A 15828-nucleotide genomic window follows, 5' to 3' on the forward strand; every position below is an offset into this window, starting at 1 on the left:
TTTCCAACAGAGTAATACAAATGTAATGACTGTAGATATGATAAAAATATGTAAAGCTTATACAACCTCATATTTCAGGTCACAAACTAAGTATAATAAACCACGACACAGAGTAATTTCTATCAAATTCCAGCTAGAGAGGAACTGGGAGTAGGATGATAAGGTAATACAAATGTAATGACTGTAGATATGATAAAAATATGTAAAGCTTATACAACCTCATATTTCAGGTCACAAACTAAGTATAATAGTAGGATGATAAGGACATCTTTTGTGGCACATTTTTGTTATTGCCATAGTGGGTTACTGTAATTCTCCAAAGCATAAGACACTTGGCCGTTCTCCAGCTCAAGACGCCTATTAGAGGAAAAACAGCCTCTGAGAGGACAGAACAGAAACCATCTGAATTGCAGGATCATCAGACAGAAGTGTCATTTTGACCATTAAAGCAAATTTTCTTCTGATGTATTTGGTATTTGCCTGTAGATTTGACATACTGGACATCTAGTCTGATTCAGGAAGATGCAATAATGATGCTACAATAATTCAACTAACAGAATGCAGCAATTTAATGCATACCTGTTATGTTGGAGAGCATTGAAAAAAATCTTTTCCTGAAATTGTCAGTACTTTCTGATAGTATTTGCTTTATCCTGGCTAGAAACAAGATAAAGTATTTTGGCTAAACTAAAACTAGTATTGCCTCTGTGGTATATATTTGCATGTTAGAAACTTTTATGTGACTATTATGTAGCAGTAATTGAGACTGCTATGTAAGTAATAGGGACAGCTTCTTATTCCTCCTCCCCTCTTTCCCACAGCTCAAGGACTATCTGCGGGATCCTAAGTGGGAATTAGACAGTTATGGCTACTTGAATGAAGATACTATTCTCCGTATCTCTCCTTAGGTAAACTCCTTTCAGTCCTATTGCTGTTAAATAATACCTGGGTCAGAGCAATCCCAGGCACAGCTACAGGTTGGGCAGAGAAGAGATTCAGAGCAGCCCTGTGGAGAAGGACTTGAGGGTGTTGGTCGATGAGAAACTTAACGTGAGCCAGCTTCAGTGTGCGCTCGCAGCCCAGAAAGCCAACCGTATCCTGGGCTGCATCAAAAGGAGCGTGACCAGCAGGTCGAAGGAGGTGATCCTGCCCCTCTACTCTGCCTTAGTGAGACCTCATCTGGAGTATTGTGTGCAGTTCTGGTGTCCTCAACATAAAAAGGACATGGAACTGTTGGAACAAGTCCAGAGAAGGGCCATGAGGATGATCAGGGGACTGGAGCACCTCCTGTGTGAAGATAGGCTGAGAAAGTTGGGGCTGTTCAGCCTGGAGAAGAGAAGGCTGCGTGGAGACCTCATAGCAGCCTTCCAGTATCTGAAGGGGGGCTATAAGGATGCTGGGGAAGGACTCTTCATTAGTGATAGGAGAAGGGGTAATGGTTTCAGACTTAAACAGGGGAAGTTTAGATTGGATTTAAGGAGGAAGTTCTTTACTGTTCGGGTGGTGAGGCACAGGAAAAGGTTGCCCAGGGAAGTTGTGAACGCTGCATCCCTGGCAGTGTTCAAAGCCAGGTTGGACAGAGCTTTGGGTGACATGGTTTAGTGTGAGGTGTCCCTGCCCATGGCAGGGGGCTTAGAACTAGATGACCTTAAGGTCCTTTCCAACCCTAACTATTCTATGATTCTGTGATTCTAACAGTGTACTGTTTGTTCTGCCTGGTTACCTTAAATATCTTCATTAAAAACCCATGCATTTTCCTGTTTCTTACTGCCAAGCTGACAAAACTGCCAGTGCTTGATAGACCACTACTGACATGGGCTTGAGGTATTTGGTGAAGGTGAGACTGCAACTCATGCAGACTGTTTAAATGAAGTGTGCCATAAGAGCCTGGATTGAATTCATTTTTTTGAAATGAAACTTCAAGAGGAAGGATGTGTATTGGGAGTCACAATATGGCCACTTCTTTTTTTCTGTCTGTCTTTCCTCTCCTCTCTCCTCAAAGACAAAATTTGGAAGATAGACAAGCCCTACAGAATTTCCATGCAACTGTTTGGGGATAGCAAAAAAGTAGAAAGGAACAACAGCATCATACATCCTATAGGAAAGCAAAAGACTAAGTAGATAGAATTCAAACCATGAGCATAGTGACAAGATTTACATAACTTTTTATCATGTCGGATCATCGGCCCATCATCCAATATGGATGTACATGCATTAAGATGGGTGTTTTAGTACAGATTCCAAAGTGTGTTTGCCTGTTAGTGACTTAATGTGTGTAGGTTTGTATCTCAGTGGATACAGAGGGTGAAAATTGAGTGTTCATATCATGTAGCCATATTTATCTGTTTTCCAACCTTATAAATATATTATAGATGTTATGGCCCTGCAGTGACAAGCTACAGTCAACTCTTGATTTCATCAACTTGTCATGCTTTAATCATCCCTCTTGGCAGATCTTTCAGCATATGTCACAGTACTTCCTTCAAAATGTGCTTCTCCAATGCTGTTTTATTAACCCTCACTTTTTATATGTTTTAGGCTCATTATGAAATGCAGTAAATCTGTCAAAGACACTTTACATGCCATCTCCAATTCATGGTGATAGAAAACATCTGAGAGCTCATTTAAGTCCCACAAAATGAGTACAATATGAAAAATAAAAACCCACAAACAAAGGAATGACAACAACCCTGGGGATCACATTCAGCCCACAGGGCTAATCAAAATTTAGTGTTCTTGTTCCTAAATCATTACCAAATCACAAAGGCATTTGGATAGGAAAATATTAAGACCACAGTGGGATTTGACAGTACCACAAAGAAATTCTTTTAGTTTTCACATCAAAAGGGATTATTAATGGATTAATAATACCTAAATTATTAATTTAGGTAGTCAAGCACAAGATCCACAGGCTTTTTCACTGAGGCAACTGGATTCAGCCAAGCTTCTTACTATTACCTTGGTATCAGAAGTGAGGAGGAGATTGGAATAGCCTTGAGTCTGAAGGAGGTAAGGGATTGTTAAAGGGGCACAAGAAGGTAGGAATCAAATTTGGGTCATAAGGGTGGGGTGGGTGGAAAGAAAAGGGAATGAGGAGATGCCAAAACCACTCTCAAAGAGACAGGGAATTTTGGGCTGGAGAATCCAGGCTTTGCAAATCACAAAGGAACAGTTATTTCCTCTAAAGAGACTCAGATACCCAACATTTGGAAATCACTGAAGTGAATTCTGAATCACTGAAGTGATGAGCAAGGGTAAGTACAAACTTAGAAAGGAAGAACTTGTTGCAATGACTCAGACATTCCAGTTAGTTCTGCTTTTGAGTTTTCCCGCTAATGTCCCAATCAGCATTAGACTCTGTATTACAAAGGTCATGAGAACTCATAATCACTACATTGCATATTACTTACAATATCAGAGCTCATGTCAGCTGAAGAAAGGATATATAGTCTTTTCTTAAATCCTCCAGTGATGCTATTAGGTCATCCAAACTTATTTTCTCCTTGGCTAATGCAGTATAAATTAAATAAAGCAAAGTTGGGAGAGGTAATATCCCATTAGGCCATTTGATAACTGTTAAAAAATACAGACAAGCTTTCAGAAATGCAAAAGGTTTAAAAAAAATATAGAGGGAGAAAATTAAAATGTCAGTGTTTAAAAAAAAAAAAATCAATTTACGTATCAAGAAATTAGGCTACTTTCTTCAACTTCATTGGACTGACTCATAAAGACTATCTCTCTTCAGTAATCCTGCCTTGGTTATAATTAAAGTTTACTACATGTATAACACTATTCCTCTGTAATTAAGGTACTCTATTTCCTAGAAGATTTGTGTTAACTCTGTTTCACAAACAGAAGGGTTAAATTACCCTTATTCATATGGTCAGCATGTAGGAAAACACAGAGCACGAATATCTGGCTCAGTCCACTCCTTTACACTTGGGAAATCTACTGTCACCCCATACTCAGCATAAAGCCAGCAAGATGAACCCAAGCCATCATGCACAAAGAATCTGGATGCAACCTTGTGAGACCTGCTGTTTTAAAAAGACAAGATGGAGACTAATATATAAAAATCAGCAGTCACGTCTGGGAGCTGTTTCCTACAGCTCCCCTTTATGTTTTACATCAAAAAAATCTCTACTAAATTTTGCCTTTAATGACTACAAGAACCTCTGCATTATCTGAGGAAATTCCTCATCATAACAAGCTCTTGTGTGTTTTATGTAATTCCTTCACAAGTAACCTTGAGCCTTGTGTATGTCCTCTTAATATCTCAGGAGAGGATTCACTTTTTCCTCTTCTCTTCCTCTCCTGCCTGCCTCCCCCCCACACCCCCCACCCTCCCTAGTTATCTCTTACTGTCTTCTGGGTGGTTATATTTAATCGCAGGATTAGGCAGAAGCCTGCAGTTTGCCTTGAACAGTTTATCAGCTTCCAAAAGACCTTTACAGGGAGAGAAAAACTCCAGTTTTGATAGCAGTAATTGTATTTAGCTTGTAAGATACAAGGATATTTATCTCATGGCTGGGAAATCACAGAGGGAGAGAAGGAAAATGTTGCTGATAAAAACTAAATAAAACCAAAAGAATGAAGAAAAGAAATGTCCCTCCAGTAGAGGGATATGGTGGGAAATGGACTTTATTGAACAAAAATATTATGCCACTTGTGGAAGGAGATTGAAAGTATCAAGGGAAAGGTGAGGAATGGCTTGAGTAGAACAAGAAATGACCTGTTTCAAAGCAGACTGGGAACTCTAGTTCAGTAGCCGCAAATGTGTAAAATTCAGGGAATTTGATTTGTAGAGATGGGTATAACCATTTTTAGAGATACCGACAGGTGAGACATGTTAAATGCTGACAGACGTGAAGTCTGTTGACCACCTCTCTAGGAACCTTGTTCCAATGTTTGACCACCCTCTCAATAAAGAAATGCTTCCTAATGCCCACTCTGAACCTCCCTTGATGCAGTTTTGAACCATTCCCAGATGTCCTATCACTGGATACCAGGGAGAAGAGATCACCTCCTTCCAGTTATCCTCCTTAGGAAGCTGTAGACAGTAATGAGATTGCCTCTCAGCCTCCATTTCTCCAAACTAGACAACCCCAGAGTCACCAGCCACTCCCCATAGGACATGCCTTCCAGCCCTGTTGCCCTCTTCTGGACACATTCAAGGACCTTCACATCCTGAAATTGTGGGGCCCTGAACTGCACACAGTACTTGAGGCTTGGCCACAGCAACACTGAATACATCAGGGTAATCACCTCTTTTGACTGTTTGGTTATGTTGTGCTTGATGCATCCAAGGATATGGCTTGCCCTTTTGGCTCCCAGGGCACGCTGCTGACTCCTGCTGAGCCTGCTGCTGACCAGCACACCCAGATCCTTAATGTAGGGCTGATCTCCAGCCACTCTTCTCCCAGTTTATATTTGTTCCAAGTGTGACTGCCCTACCTGTCGGATTCAGCATTTCGACTTGTTCAGTTTCATGCCATTAATGATTATCTAATGCTCCAATCTATTTAGATGCCTCTGCCAGGCCTTTTATGCTTTAAGAGAGTCAACAGCACTTCGAGTTTGGTATCATCATTCAATTCCTGCATCCATATCATTGACAAATATGTTGAACAGAATTGGCTCTAGAACTGAAGTCTGAGGAACAGCCAGATGTATCCCCATTCACCACAACCCTTCAGCCAGTTCTTCACCCAGCACACTGCACACCCACTCATCTCACAACTTGTCCAGAAGGATGCTGTGAGGGACAGTATCAAAAGCTTTACTAAATCCAGAAAAATTATACCCACCACCTTCCCTTCACGTCCTAGCTGGACAACCTTATCATAGAAGGATATCAAAGTAGTTAAACAGGACTTTCCCTTTGTGAACCCATGTTGACTGTGCATGATGTTTGCATTATTCTTTAAATACCTTTCAATAACATCCGGTATAGTACACTCCACAACTTTTCCAGGAATTGAGGTTAGAATAACCTAGGTCTGTATTTCCAAAGCTCTTTCCTCACACCATTTTTAAAAATGGAACAATATTGGCTAGTTTCCAGTCAGCAGGGACCTCTTCAGAGTCCCAAGACCTTTGGCAGATGATTGAGAGAGGTCCTACCATAACATCCGCTAGCTTCTTCACTACTCCTTTGCAAGCAAGTAGGAACTCAGACAGTTTCTTCCTTGTCTTACATAACACGCCTGGTACTAACCAGGCAATTTCGGATCTTTCCACCAAGTAAATGAAAATTATATCGTAAGAAGAGAGACTTCATGTCTTTCACATTTTAGATAGGTAGGACAACCTAGACCACCTATACTTCTGGAAAATGTTTTACTTCAGGCAACAGCAGGTGAGAAAGAATTACTCCATCTCACATAGACTACTAAAGATACAGATCAGTGTAGACTTTAAACTAGCATAAACCATTCCTGCCGATAAAAGAAGTCAAGGAAGAGGGCCAGGAGACCTGCGTGGCTAAATAGGGAATTGCTGGGTATGCTCAAGTGGAAGAGGAGAGTTTACAGGTCATGAAAGGAGGGGCTGGCCACTTGGGAGGAATATAAGGCCGCTGCTAGAGGATGTAGGAAGGCAGCTAGGATGACTAAGGCCTCCTTAGCATTGAACCTGGCAAGAAGGGTCAAGGACAGCAAAAAGAGCTTTTTCAAGTACATGGCAGACAAAACTAACACCAGAGGCAATGTAGGCCCACTGATGAACGGGATGGGTGCCCTGGTGACAGAAGATACAGAGATGGCAGAGTTACTGAATGCCTTCTTTGTCTCTGTCTACTCTGCTGCAGGCAGTCCTGAAGAGCCCTGTACCCCTGAGACCTTAGATGAAGTCAGGTCAACGGAGCGGTTTGCCTTAGTCGATGAGGAATGGGTTAGAGACCAGTTGAGCAATCTGGACATCCATAAATCCATGGGTCCAGATGGGATGCACCCGCGGGTGCTGAGGGAACTGGCGGAAGTCACTGCTAGACCACTCTCCATCACCTTTACCAAGTCTTGGGAAACGGGAGAGGTGCCTGAGGACTGGAGGAAAGCAAATGTCACTCCAGTCTTCAAAAAGGGCAAGAAGGAGGACCCGGGTAACTATAGACCGGTCAGCCTCACCCCCATCCCTGGGATAGTGATGGAACACCTTATCCTTAGTGCCATCTTAAGGCATATCAAGGATAAGAGGGTTAAGAGGGGCACTCAACATGGCTTCACCAGGGGGAAATCATGTTTGACCAATCTCTTAGCCTTTTATGAGGAAATAACACGGTGGATGGATGATGGCAGAGCGGTGGATATGGTCTACCTTGACTTCAGCAAAGCATTTGACACAGTCTCCCACAGCATCCTCACAGCTAAATTGAGGAAGTGTGGACTGGATGATCAGGTAGTGAGGTGGACTGCGAACTGGCTGAAGGAGAGAAGCCAGAGAGTTGTAGTCTATGGGGCGGAGTCTAGTTGGAGGCCTGTAACTAGTGGAGTGCCTCAAGGGTCAGTACTGGGACCGGTATTATTTAATATATTCATCAATGATTTAGATGAGGGAATTGAGTGTACTATCAGCAAGTTTGCTGATGACACTAAGCTGGGAGGAGTGGCTGACACGCCAGAAGGCTGTGCTGCCATCCAGCGAGACCTGGACAGGCTGGAGAGTTGGGCAGGGAATAACTTGATGAAATATAACAAGGGAAAGCGTAGAGTCCTGCATCTGGGCAGGAACAACCCCAGGTTCCAGTACAGGTTGGGAAAAGACCTGTTAGAGAGCAGTGTAGGGGAGAGGGACCTGGGGGTCCTAGTGGACGACAGGATGACCATGAGCCAACACTGTGCCCTTGTGGCTAAGAAGGCCAATGGCATCCTGGGGTGTATTAGAAGGGGGTGGTTAGTAGGTCGAGAGAGGTCCTCCTTCCCCTCTACTCTGCCCTGGTGAGACCGCATCTGGAATATTGTGTCCAGTTCTGGGCCCCTCAGTTCAAGAACGACAGGGACCTGCTGGAGAGAGTCCAGCGCAGGGCAACAAAGATGATTAAGGGAGTGGAGCATCTCCCTTATGAGGAAAGACTGAAGGAGCTGGGTCTCTATAGTTTAGAGAAGAGGAGACTGAGGGGTGACCTTATAAGTGTCTATAAATATATAAAGGGGGAGTGTCACGAGGATGGAGCCAGGCTCTACTCAGTGGCAAACAATGATAGGACAAGGGGTAACAGGTACAAACTGGAACACAAGAGGTTCCACTTAAACTTGAGAAGAAACTTCTTCTCAGTGAGGGTGACGGAACACTGGAACAGGCTGCCCAGGGAGGTTGTGGAGTCTCCTTCCCTGGAGACATTCAAAACCCGCCTGGACACATTCGTGTGTAACATTATCTAGGTGTTCCTGCTCCGGCAGGGGGATTGGACTAGATGATCTTTCGAGGTCCCTTCCAATCTCTAGCATACTGTGATACTGTGTGATACTGTGATCTTCCCCTGTCTCCTGACTGATCGTTTCCACTCCTGTGTGTCCACTTTTCATAAGCCATTACTGGTAGTGATCCCACTGAGCAGAATATGAGAGGCGGTATAAAACAAAATTTCACCATTTAAGCAACATGAGTATGGGAAGGAGTAATGAAAGAATGAGTTCCTCTGTCCAGCTCCAGCTGTATACTACAGTAAGATCCATTTACACCAGCATTTTCATTTGACTCAAGATTGTGCCTCCAAGGTGTACCTCCCAGCTCTCTCCACTTGCTACACCTTGGTTCACATACTGAAATGCTCTCAGGGAATACAAACTAGATTCCTTTCAAATGAATTTAAACAAGATATGCCCCAACGGTTTGGGGCGTTCAGTCCTTGGGACTGAAACTGTCATGAATGAAAATGCCAGTACATATATCAGGGTCTAAGAACCAACCTTTTGTTTTACAGGTATGCACTTATCAGACCACAGTACTTGCCATAGCAGTCAAAGAGTCTCTGGAGTTTTGCTGTCTAGAGCTAACGGTCCAGCTTTTCCTAAAATTCAACTTCTTTTAAGACATGGACTTGAGAGAGAAAATGAATTTCCTTTCATTCAGTACCAACAGAACTGCAAATTAATGCTGTTTGAAAGGGCAGAGACCCCTACAAGAAGGCTGAGAGATCAATCAGGAGAATAATAAAGGGGAAAAATATAAAATCTGTATCAGGTGGATGAACTAATGAATCCTGATAAGGATTGTTTAATGTTGTCCTATATCTTATTCTTTAAATGCAGTCATAAAATCCAGGCTACAGTTTTCTTGCTAAATGATGTATATCTTTAAATTATAACCTCCTCCTTCCTTTTTCTTTCCTTCCTTTAATCTTCTCCTTTAAAACATTCCTCCAATTAAGACTTTGATGTCACTGATACTCTTGCTTTACAGCTGATCTTCCCCTAGTTTTGCTTCTTTTTCTACTGCAGAAAATGTAGTCAAGCGCATAGATGAATGAGCAGGAATATCAGGCTTGTTTGCAAATAATCTGCAATAATCTGCAATAATAATTTGTTGCAGATTAAATAATCTGCAATAATAAATTGCAAATAATCTGCAATAAGTGAAGTATTTCTTTGCAAGAAAGACAGTAGACAGAGGAAAAAAAAAAATCTCCTAAGAATTAATGAAAATTTAGGGACTGAGGTATCCCAGCTCTGTATCAAAACAGAGGTTTATTTTTAGCTCTTCTGATAATTGCTGACTTGATCCCACTGTAAAGTGCCTCAAATTTGATGGATTTTTCTGTAACCTGAAATAAAAGTACGTCAAATACTTCCTCTTACTGAACTCTTGGTCCAAAATGATCCTACCAAAATGATGTAGTAGGTTCTCCTACTTCATCGTTAAGAAGATTTATTTAGATATAGAAAAGTGTCTCAGCCAAAAAAAAAAAAGCAAGCAAATGACAGTGACAAAGCACAACCTGTTATATGGTATATACACCAAAGGGTGAAGGCACGTGAGACAACATATGGGAAGCAGTAATGGAAAACTGTACTTTAGGGCGTAGCAAAAGGTGGATCCCCTGACTAAGAAATACACTATGGAGACCAGCTTCATGAAACAAGCATCAGGGATCAGTACAGCCTATGGAAAAGCCCATCTCCTTACTGTGTACTTGAGGGAGAAGAAAAAGGGCAAAACTAATGCTAATAAATCATTAATAACTCAATGGTTTTGGCTGAACTAGACCATGACATCTGAATTTGCAGCTAACAGCCCCAGTGCTAATGCTGCTATTTGCCATCACCCAGTTCTCAGGAGCTTTGTCTCAGATACATATACTGGGCCACTGTTCAGTCTTACTGGCAGGATTTGAATTGTACGAATGGTGAGAGATCATTCCTAATGATTGGAATTATTTGTCTCAAAGTTTAGCCAACCTTAGCTCCAAGTTAATTCACTCCTTTACTATTTCTCTCTAACCCTTTTCCTCACAAGAAAGAACAAGTCTCATATTGCAGCTGAGATACAGTTGGATGCTATAAAAAACCAAAATGTCAGTGCCTGAATTGAAAGTTTGTTGCTTTTCAATTTTCCTTCCACTTCCTTACCTTTTATTTGAAGTTGCAAAAATACAGCTTTGGAGTCTTTCAGTCCCATTGGGCTAGTTTCACTTGATTTCAATTTAACTGAGGACTGTGTTTTAAGGAAAGCCAATATTCTCCCTCTTTGCTCCTTTAATGGATACCCCGCTTTTATTTGTATTTTTCATTGAGCAAGTAATTATGAGCGTAATGTATAATCCTTCTATAGGTAATAAAATTCAGAGAGGAGCATGGAAATGCCATTCAGAATGCAGCCCTGGAGCCCGAAGATTGCCCTATGTGTGATGATGTGGAAGATAATTTACCCATTTTATAAAATTTGCAATCATTAGCCTGTAGCACTGTGAAGAAAATCAAGTGCAGGTGAAATGGTTCATATTACAGACAACACAGGATACACAAATATGCATGTGCTACAAACATGATTTTTTAAAAAACTGAAAATAACTGTGTTTCCAGAATTTAAGTGATCATATGCATAAACGACCAGATTTCTTAGCTATTATTATATAAGTTTGATAGGAATTGAAGTTTCAGCAGCCTGCAGCTGAAACGTTGGATTAGCATGGGGCAACCTAAACACAAAGATTTTTACAGGTGTTCACCGGAGCTCTGGTCTTGAGGAACGCTAGTGCAATTTTGGTCTGTGAAAGACAACAAATTATGAATTTCAAAAGCTCATGTTTGCTCTTCTTTTAAGCTGTTAATTGCCCAGAAAATGGAACTAATAAGGACTGGTTTCCTGTAGTTATTGGCTCATGGAAGCTTTTCCTGAATCTGAGGCATTCATAATGCCTCTTCATTATATGGATATTCTGGCATTCAACAGAAACTGACATCAAGCCACAGTCCTTTCCTCTGGGAGGGATGGAGCACTTCCCTCTTCTCCTTTGATTATTTTCCCATGCCATGTAGGATCTTTGTTGCTTTGGTTTAGCTTGGGGTTTTTTTTTTCAACTTTCACCCCTTTTTAAATTTGGCTAAAAAATCAGTTTGAAAGAAACTGCAAAAATAAGGGAGACACATGCACACACATACAGTATGATCCCACAAGCCTGTTTTTCATGGAGACAGTCTGAAAACTTCACCATCTGGAAACAGCCAGAAATTTAAATATATGAACAGAAGGGAAAAGGTGTCTGGAATACAAAGGTGTCCTTTTCCCTTGGGGTACAACTGCATATACTCAACACTAGCCCAGACCAAAAGATTAATGCTAATTCTATAAAACCATACACATCTAATGAAAGCTTAGGAACATCTTTATTCAAGACAGAAGCAGAGGATATTGAGATAGTGAGATAGTGATTTATTTTCTATTAAAAAAAATCTCTAAAAAAATCTAAATAAAATCTCTAAAGAAATGTGCTGAACATTTTGTTTCTTTGCACCAGGGGCTTAGTACGGCAAGTAATATAATAATAAAATTTATTCATGGGGGTTTACTGACTGTAATTGGCTACCAACTGGATCAGAGGTATTTTACCACAAAATAATTGATGGAAGAAACAGAAAGATGCTCAGTTTGAGCCACTCCTAGCTGTACTTCCCTCTCTAAGCAATGGCTAGCATGGCTAGAATCTAACTCAGCATGTCTGTCATGTTGTTCTTTGAAAGCAATTATTTCATAGAAATATGGATAATTATTAAAATGTACTCTTCTGCATGTACATCACCAAAACACTGTCAAAGTGTCATGTTGAATATGTGGTACAGCATAAACCACTCACATTCAAAACTTTCTTGTGCACTTTCTGAGTGAGTGGAAGAGATGAAATTATCGCCTTGGAGTAATTTATTACTGTAACATTGTATGAACAATTAGGATATTTCTTGTAACTTTGGGTTGCGCTTGTGGGTAACTCCTACACAGATAGCAAATTCCCTCATGTTTATCATAGAATTCTTCCTTCTGTCCCAAGTCAGTTTATGTACAACCTAGAAAGGAAGAACTGGATATTGTTTAGACTTAATTCTGGAAACCAACAAGAAGATCACAGCTTGATCTTAGACAACAACATGTGAATAAGAAGAATGTGGTTATCAATGCAGTTCTTTCCTTGTGGTCCTCCTGCCTTTTGTAACCAGGCACACCACTAAGCCTCAGCTATCTTGTGCACTGTCAGCATTACATACAGCAATCTGTTCTTCCCTTAAAGTGAGTTTGGCCTTTAAGCACGGTGACATACAGTATTAAGAAGTACTGGTTTGCCAGTGGTGGGATAAAACCTGGGACAGTGACTCAAAAGCCTCTAGTTCATTATTTCTGGTGGACTTAGGGTGATTATTGCCAAAGAGATACTGAATTGTTCCACTGCAATTTGATCTAAAGTCAAAATTTGTCAGTTTTTGCTAGATTATGTGTCAACCTGTATATCTGTCAACCTAAAGACGAGAGTAAAATTCAGATGTTGAAAAATAATGAGGCAATCATAATGCCTGCCCAAATACTTGCAACTTAATCTTCCATATCCCTTACACTTCAACTCTGATCTATATATAGACACAGACAGTACCTTGGGTGTGGTTAGAGTCACCTCTCCTTTTATAAGTTCTGTTCAAAACTTTTCTCTCTTAAATTGCTAGAAAATATCACAAGTAGCAAAACCAAGTTTGTTGTTAAATAAGTTTGTAAATCTCTGCAGAACCAGGATTCACTTAGAGCCCTCCGTAATAGCAGGTCTGTGTGCATACCACACAATTGGCATGCTTAGTCTTCCAATGTAAAGGACCATTATTTTGTTTTCCAAGAGACAGTATATGCACCACCAGGCTGGTAAATTTATTGTTGAGATGAAGCAAGAAAGATTTATATAGCCATAAGTTGTTACTAAACATTAGTTTATAGGTATAGATACACTGAAAGAGAAAAATAAGAAAAAAGTATATACCTGTTGGGTAGTGTTCATTTACTGGCCAACTGTCAACCTGAAGTGTGGCATTGCCACCATTCCTGGTAAAGCGTACCACGTGGTATTTGCCATCATTTACAGGTGTGCTTTCCTCTTTAATAGAGATGTCCACCGTGCCAATATTGAAGACTACACCAATCTTGCCTTGCTCCTAAAATAAAAGAAAAAATAAATAAACACTTGTAAATTGATGCCTATTAGGAGTATGTTCTTGCCCTGATACAAATACCTAATGGGTAATTGTGCTGGTAGATAGCACTGAAGAATACACAGAAGCATCATTTTGAGCTTTGTCAGGACGCATTTCATTGACTCTGCTTCAATACATTGTCTTTTGAACTCTCCTTTACAGCATTCACCTGAATGTACTGACTCATTTGTTCTCTTAAAACATCAAAGACAGGTTGTAGATCAGGCCACAAAAAACAGGAGATGGGGATAAATATTAATTTGAGCAACATATCTACTGATTATTAGCAGTCATTTGTCCAATTGTCATCTGAAATGCAGCCACTGGTAGGCTGTATATCCCAACAACTTTCATTCCGTTATTCTGCTTGGGAAACAAGCAGCCCCTAGCCCAAAACAAATAACTGAGATCTAGCAGGAAGAGTGCAGTTGCAAGAGGAATGGATTTTGAAGAAAGCAAAAATGTAACTAGCCAATGACCACCTGAGAGAAGCTGACTGGTCTTAAATCAAAAGAAAAACCTCCCATATTCTCAAAAAACAGTAGTGGCCACCATCTTTCCTACATCACACCCCAAGTAGTGCCTTACCAATAAGGCAGTCTTCCATAGTGTTTTCCTAAAACATTTAATACTACTAACTTAAACAATGACAGAAATTCCTGTCACTGTACAATATACAATTAAAAGGAATGCAGGGATTCAACTCTGGTGCAGACAGGCAGAACTAAAATGTATCATATGGCAAGAGTTATGTTTGCTAGCCATCCACACTATAAAATTAGCAATAACTTCATTAACCGTCTCAATAGAAAACTCAAGGAAAAAACAACAGAGTGTAAGTGGTCTTGTATGCAAATATAGCCTCCTCAAAAGGTACGCTAAGGGGGCAAGAGACAATTCTGTTGCTGTTATTGTCTTGCATATCTGTTAGTACCTTACATATCTGCTTGGTGAAAAGACAACTGCATCCTTCAAGACTGTTACACTGACTGACTTCAGTGCATTCATGTTAGCAAATTTTAGCAAAGAAAGAAACCTCTCCTCCTGTACTTAGAGGGCCACCTCATTTTCCTCTCATAGATTTATTCCCTTCTCCTGGTATTAACAGAACTTGTCCTTAAAACCCCCAGGTCTTATAATTCCTTACAGAGGCCTTTTCTGATTCCTGCTTTACCTTACATTTCAAAGTTTAGTCATACCAAAACACTCATCTCAAGTTCCTTATATCCTAAATGCTCTTCTTTTTTTGGACTTTCTTCCTAACACCCCTGCCCCTAGTCCTCAGACTACAACATTTATACCAGGAAAGGAAACCAGTCCTGTAGCTGAAGAGGTAGTTCAAAAACTTTTGACTGTGCTTCAACTACTTGAAGTTTAGCACAGTAACAGTAAGCACCCTGATTTTCCTTCCATTATAACGGTAGATTTTAGACTGCTAATTGTACGCTGAATAGCAGCACACATGTATATTCACAGTGCTATGTTTTGAATGCTATGCTTTGAATAGATTCCCCTTCAAGATATCAATAATCTTTTTTCACTAGAACATGGGGTAAATGTATTGTTGCTCCCAGCAGACACATGAACTCAGATACTATTTAAAAACAATCAACCTTTCTTCTCCCATGCTATCCTAAAAACAAGGGAGTTTTCAGCAAGATTTATCTCAGGTAAAGCCATTGCTAGCACAGCTTTACCACTTCTTTGACGTACAAAGTATATAGTATCCCAGTACTGCTTTAGTGAATCTTTTGATGGCAACCATAACATTATCTTTATCTGCATAGCAATTAGCAAAGAACAAGCAATCTATTTTTGCTCAAAGACTCAAAGAAAGTCTACTGACCAGGAAACCTGACTACTGACTCCATGTGGCTTTGCAAGGTGCTCCTGGACAATCTCTCCGATAACTTTTCAATTGCCATCAATACATCAGCCTTCTTTTGCAAACTGTGGCTGTTCTGAGGACAGTTCACCATGGTGAAGGCATAATGTGAGCAGGTAAAATGAAGAGCTGTGCCTTCTCTAACAGAACAGATCACCACCACCATAGAAGAGGAAGGGATTAAGAGATATTCAGTAAAGTGAAAGCTTTGTACCTTCAAGCCCTACAGGCTTAACAAGGCAGAGATAAAAACTTGCAAGTGCAGAAAGGGACAGGAGGAAG

General features: G+C 40.6%; 1 protein-coding gene across 29 annotated transcripts in view; it reads right to left on the minus strand.

Moving 5' to 3' along the window:
- The window catches only part of NRXN3 (neurexin 3), a 1038145-nt gene that overhangs the window by 129636 nt on the left and 892681 nt on the right, over positions 1–15828 (minus strand). For all 29 annotated transcript variants that reach the window (XR_008974789.1, XR_008974788.1, XM_057428531.1 and 26 more), the window contains one exon: positions 13451–13622. Coding sequence is in view for 27 of the 29 variants with exons in the window: in XM_057428531.1 (XP_057284514.1) it covers positions 13451–13622 (172 nt within the window). In the remaining 2 variants the exon portion in view is untranslated. The remainder of the gene's footprint in view (positions 1–13450; positions 13623–15828) is intronic.

This window comes from Pezoporus wallicus, unplaced genomic scaffold, assembly GCF_028554395.1.
Source record: "Pezoporus wallicus isolate ANWC-B61680 ecotype Strahan unplaced genomic scaffold, APGP_CSIRO_Pwel_v1 contig_3486, whole genome shotgun sequence".
NCBI classification, from domain to species: domain Eukaryota; kingdom Metazoa; phylum Chordata; class Aves; order Psittaciformes; family Psittacidae; genus Pezoporus; species Pezoporus wallicus.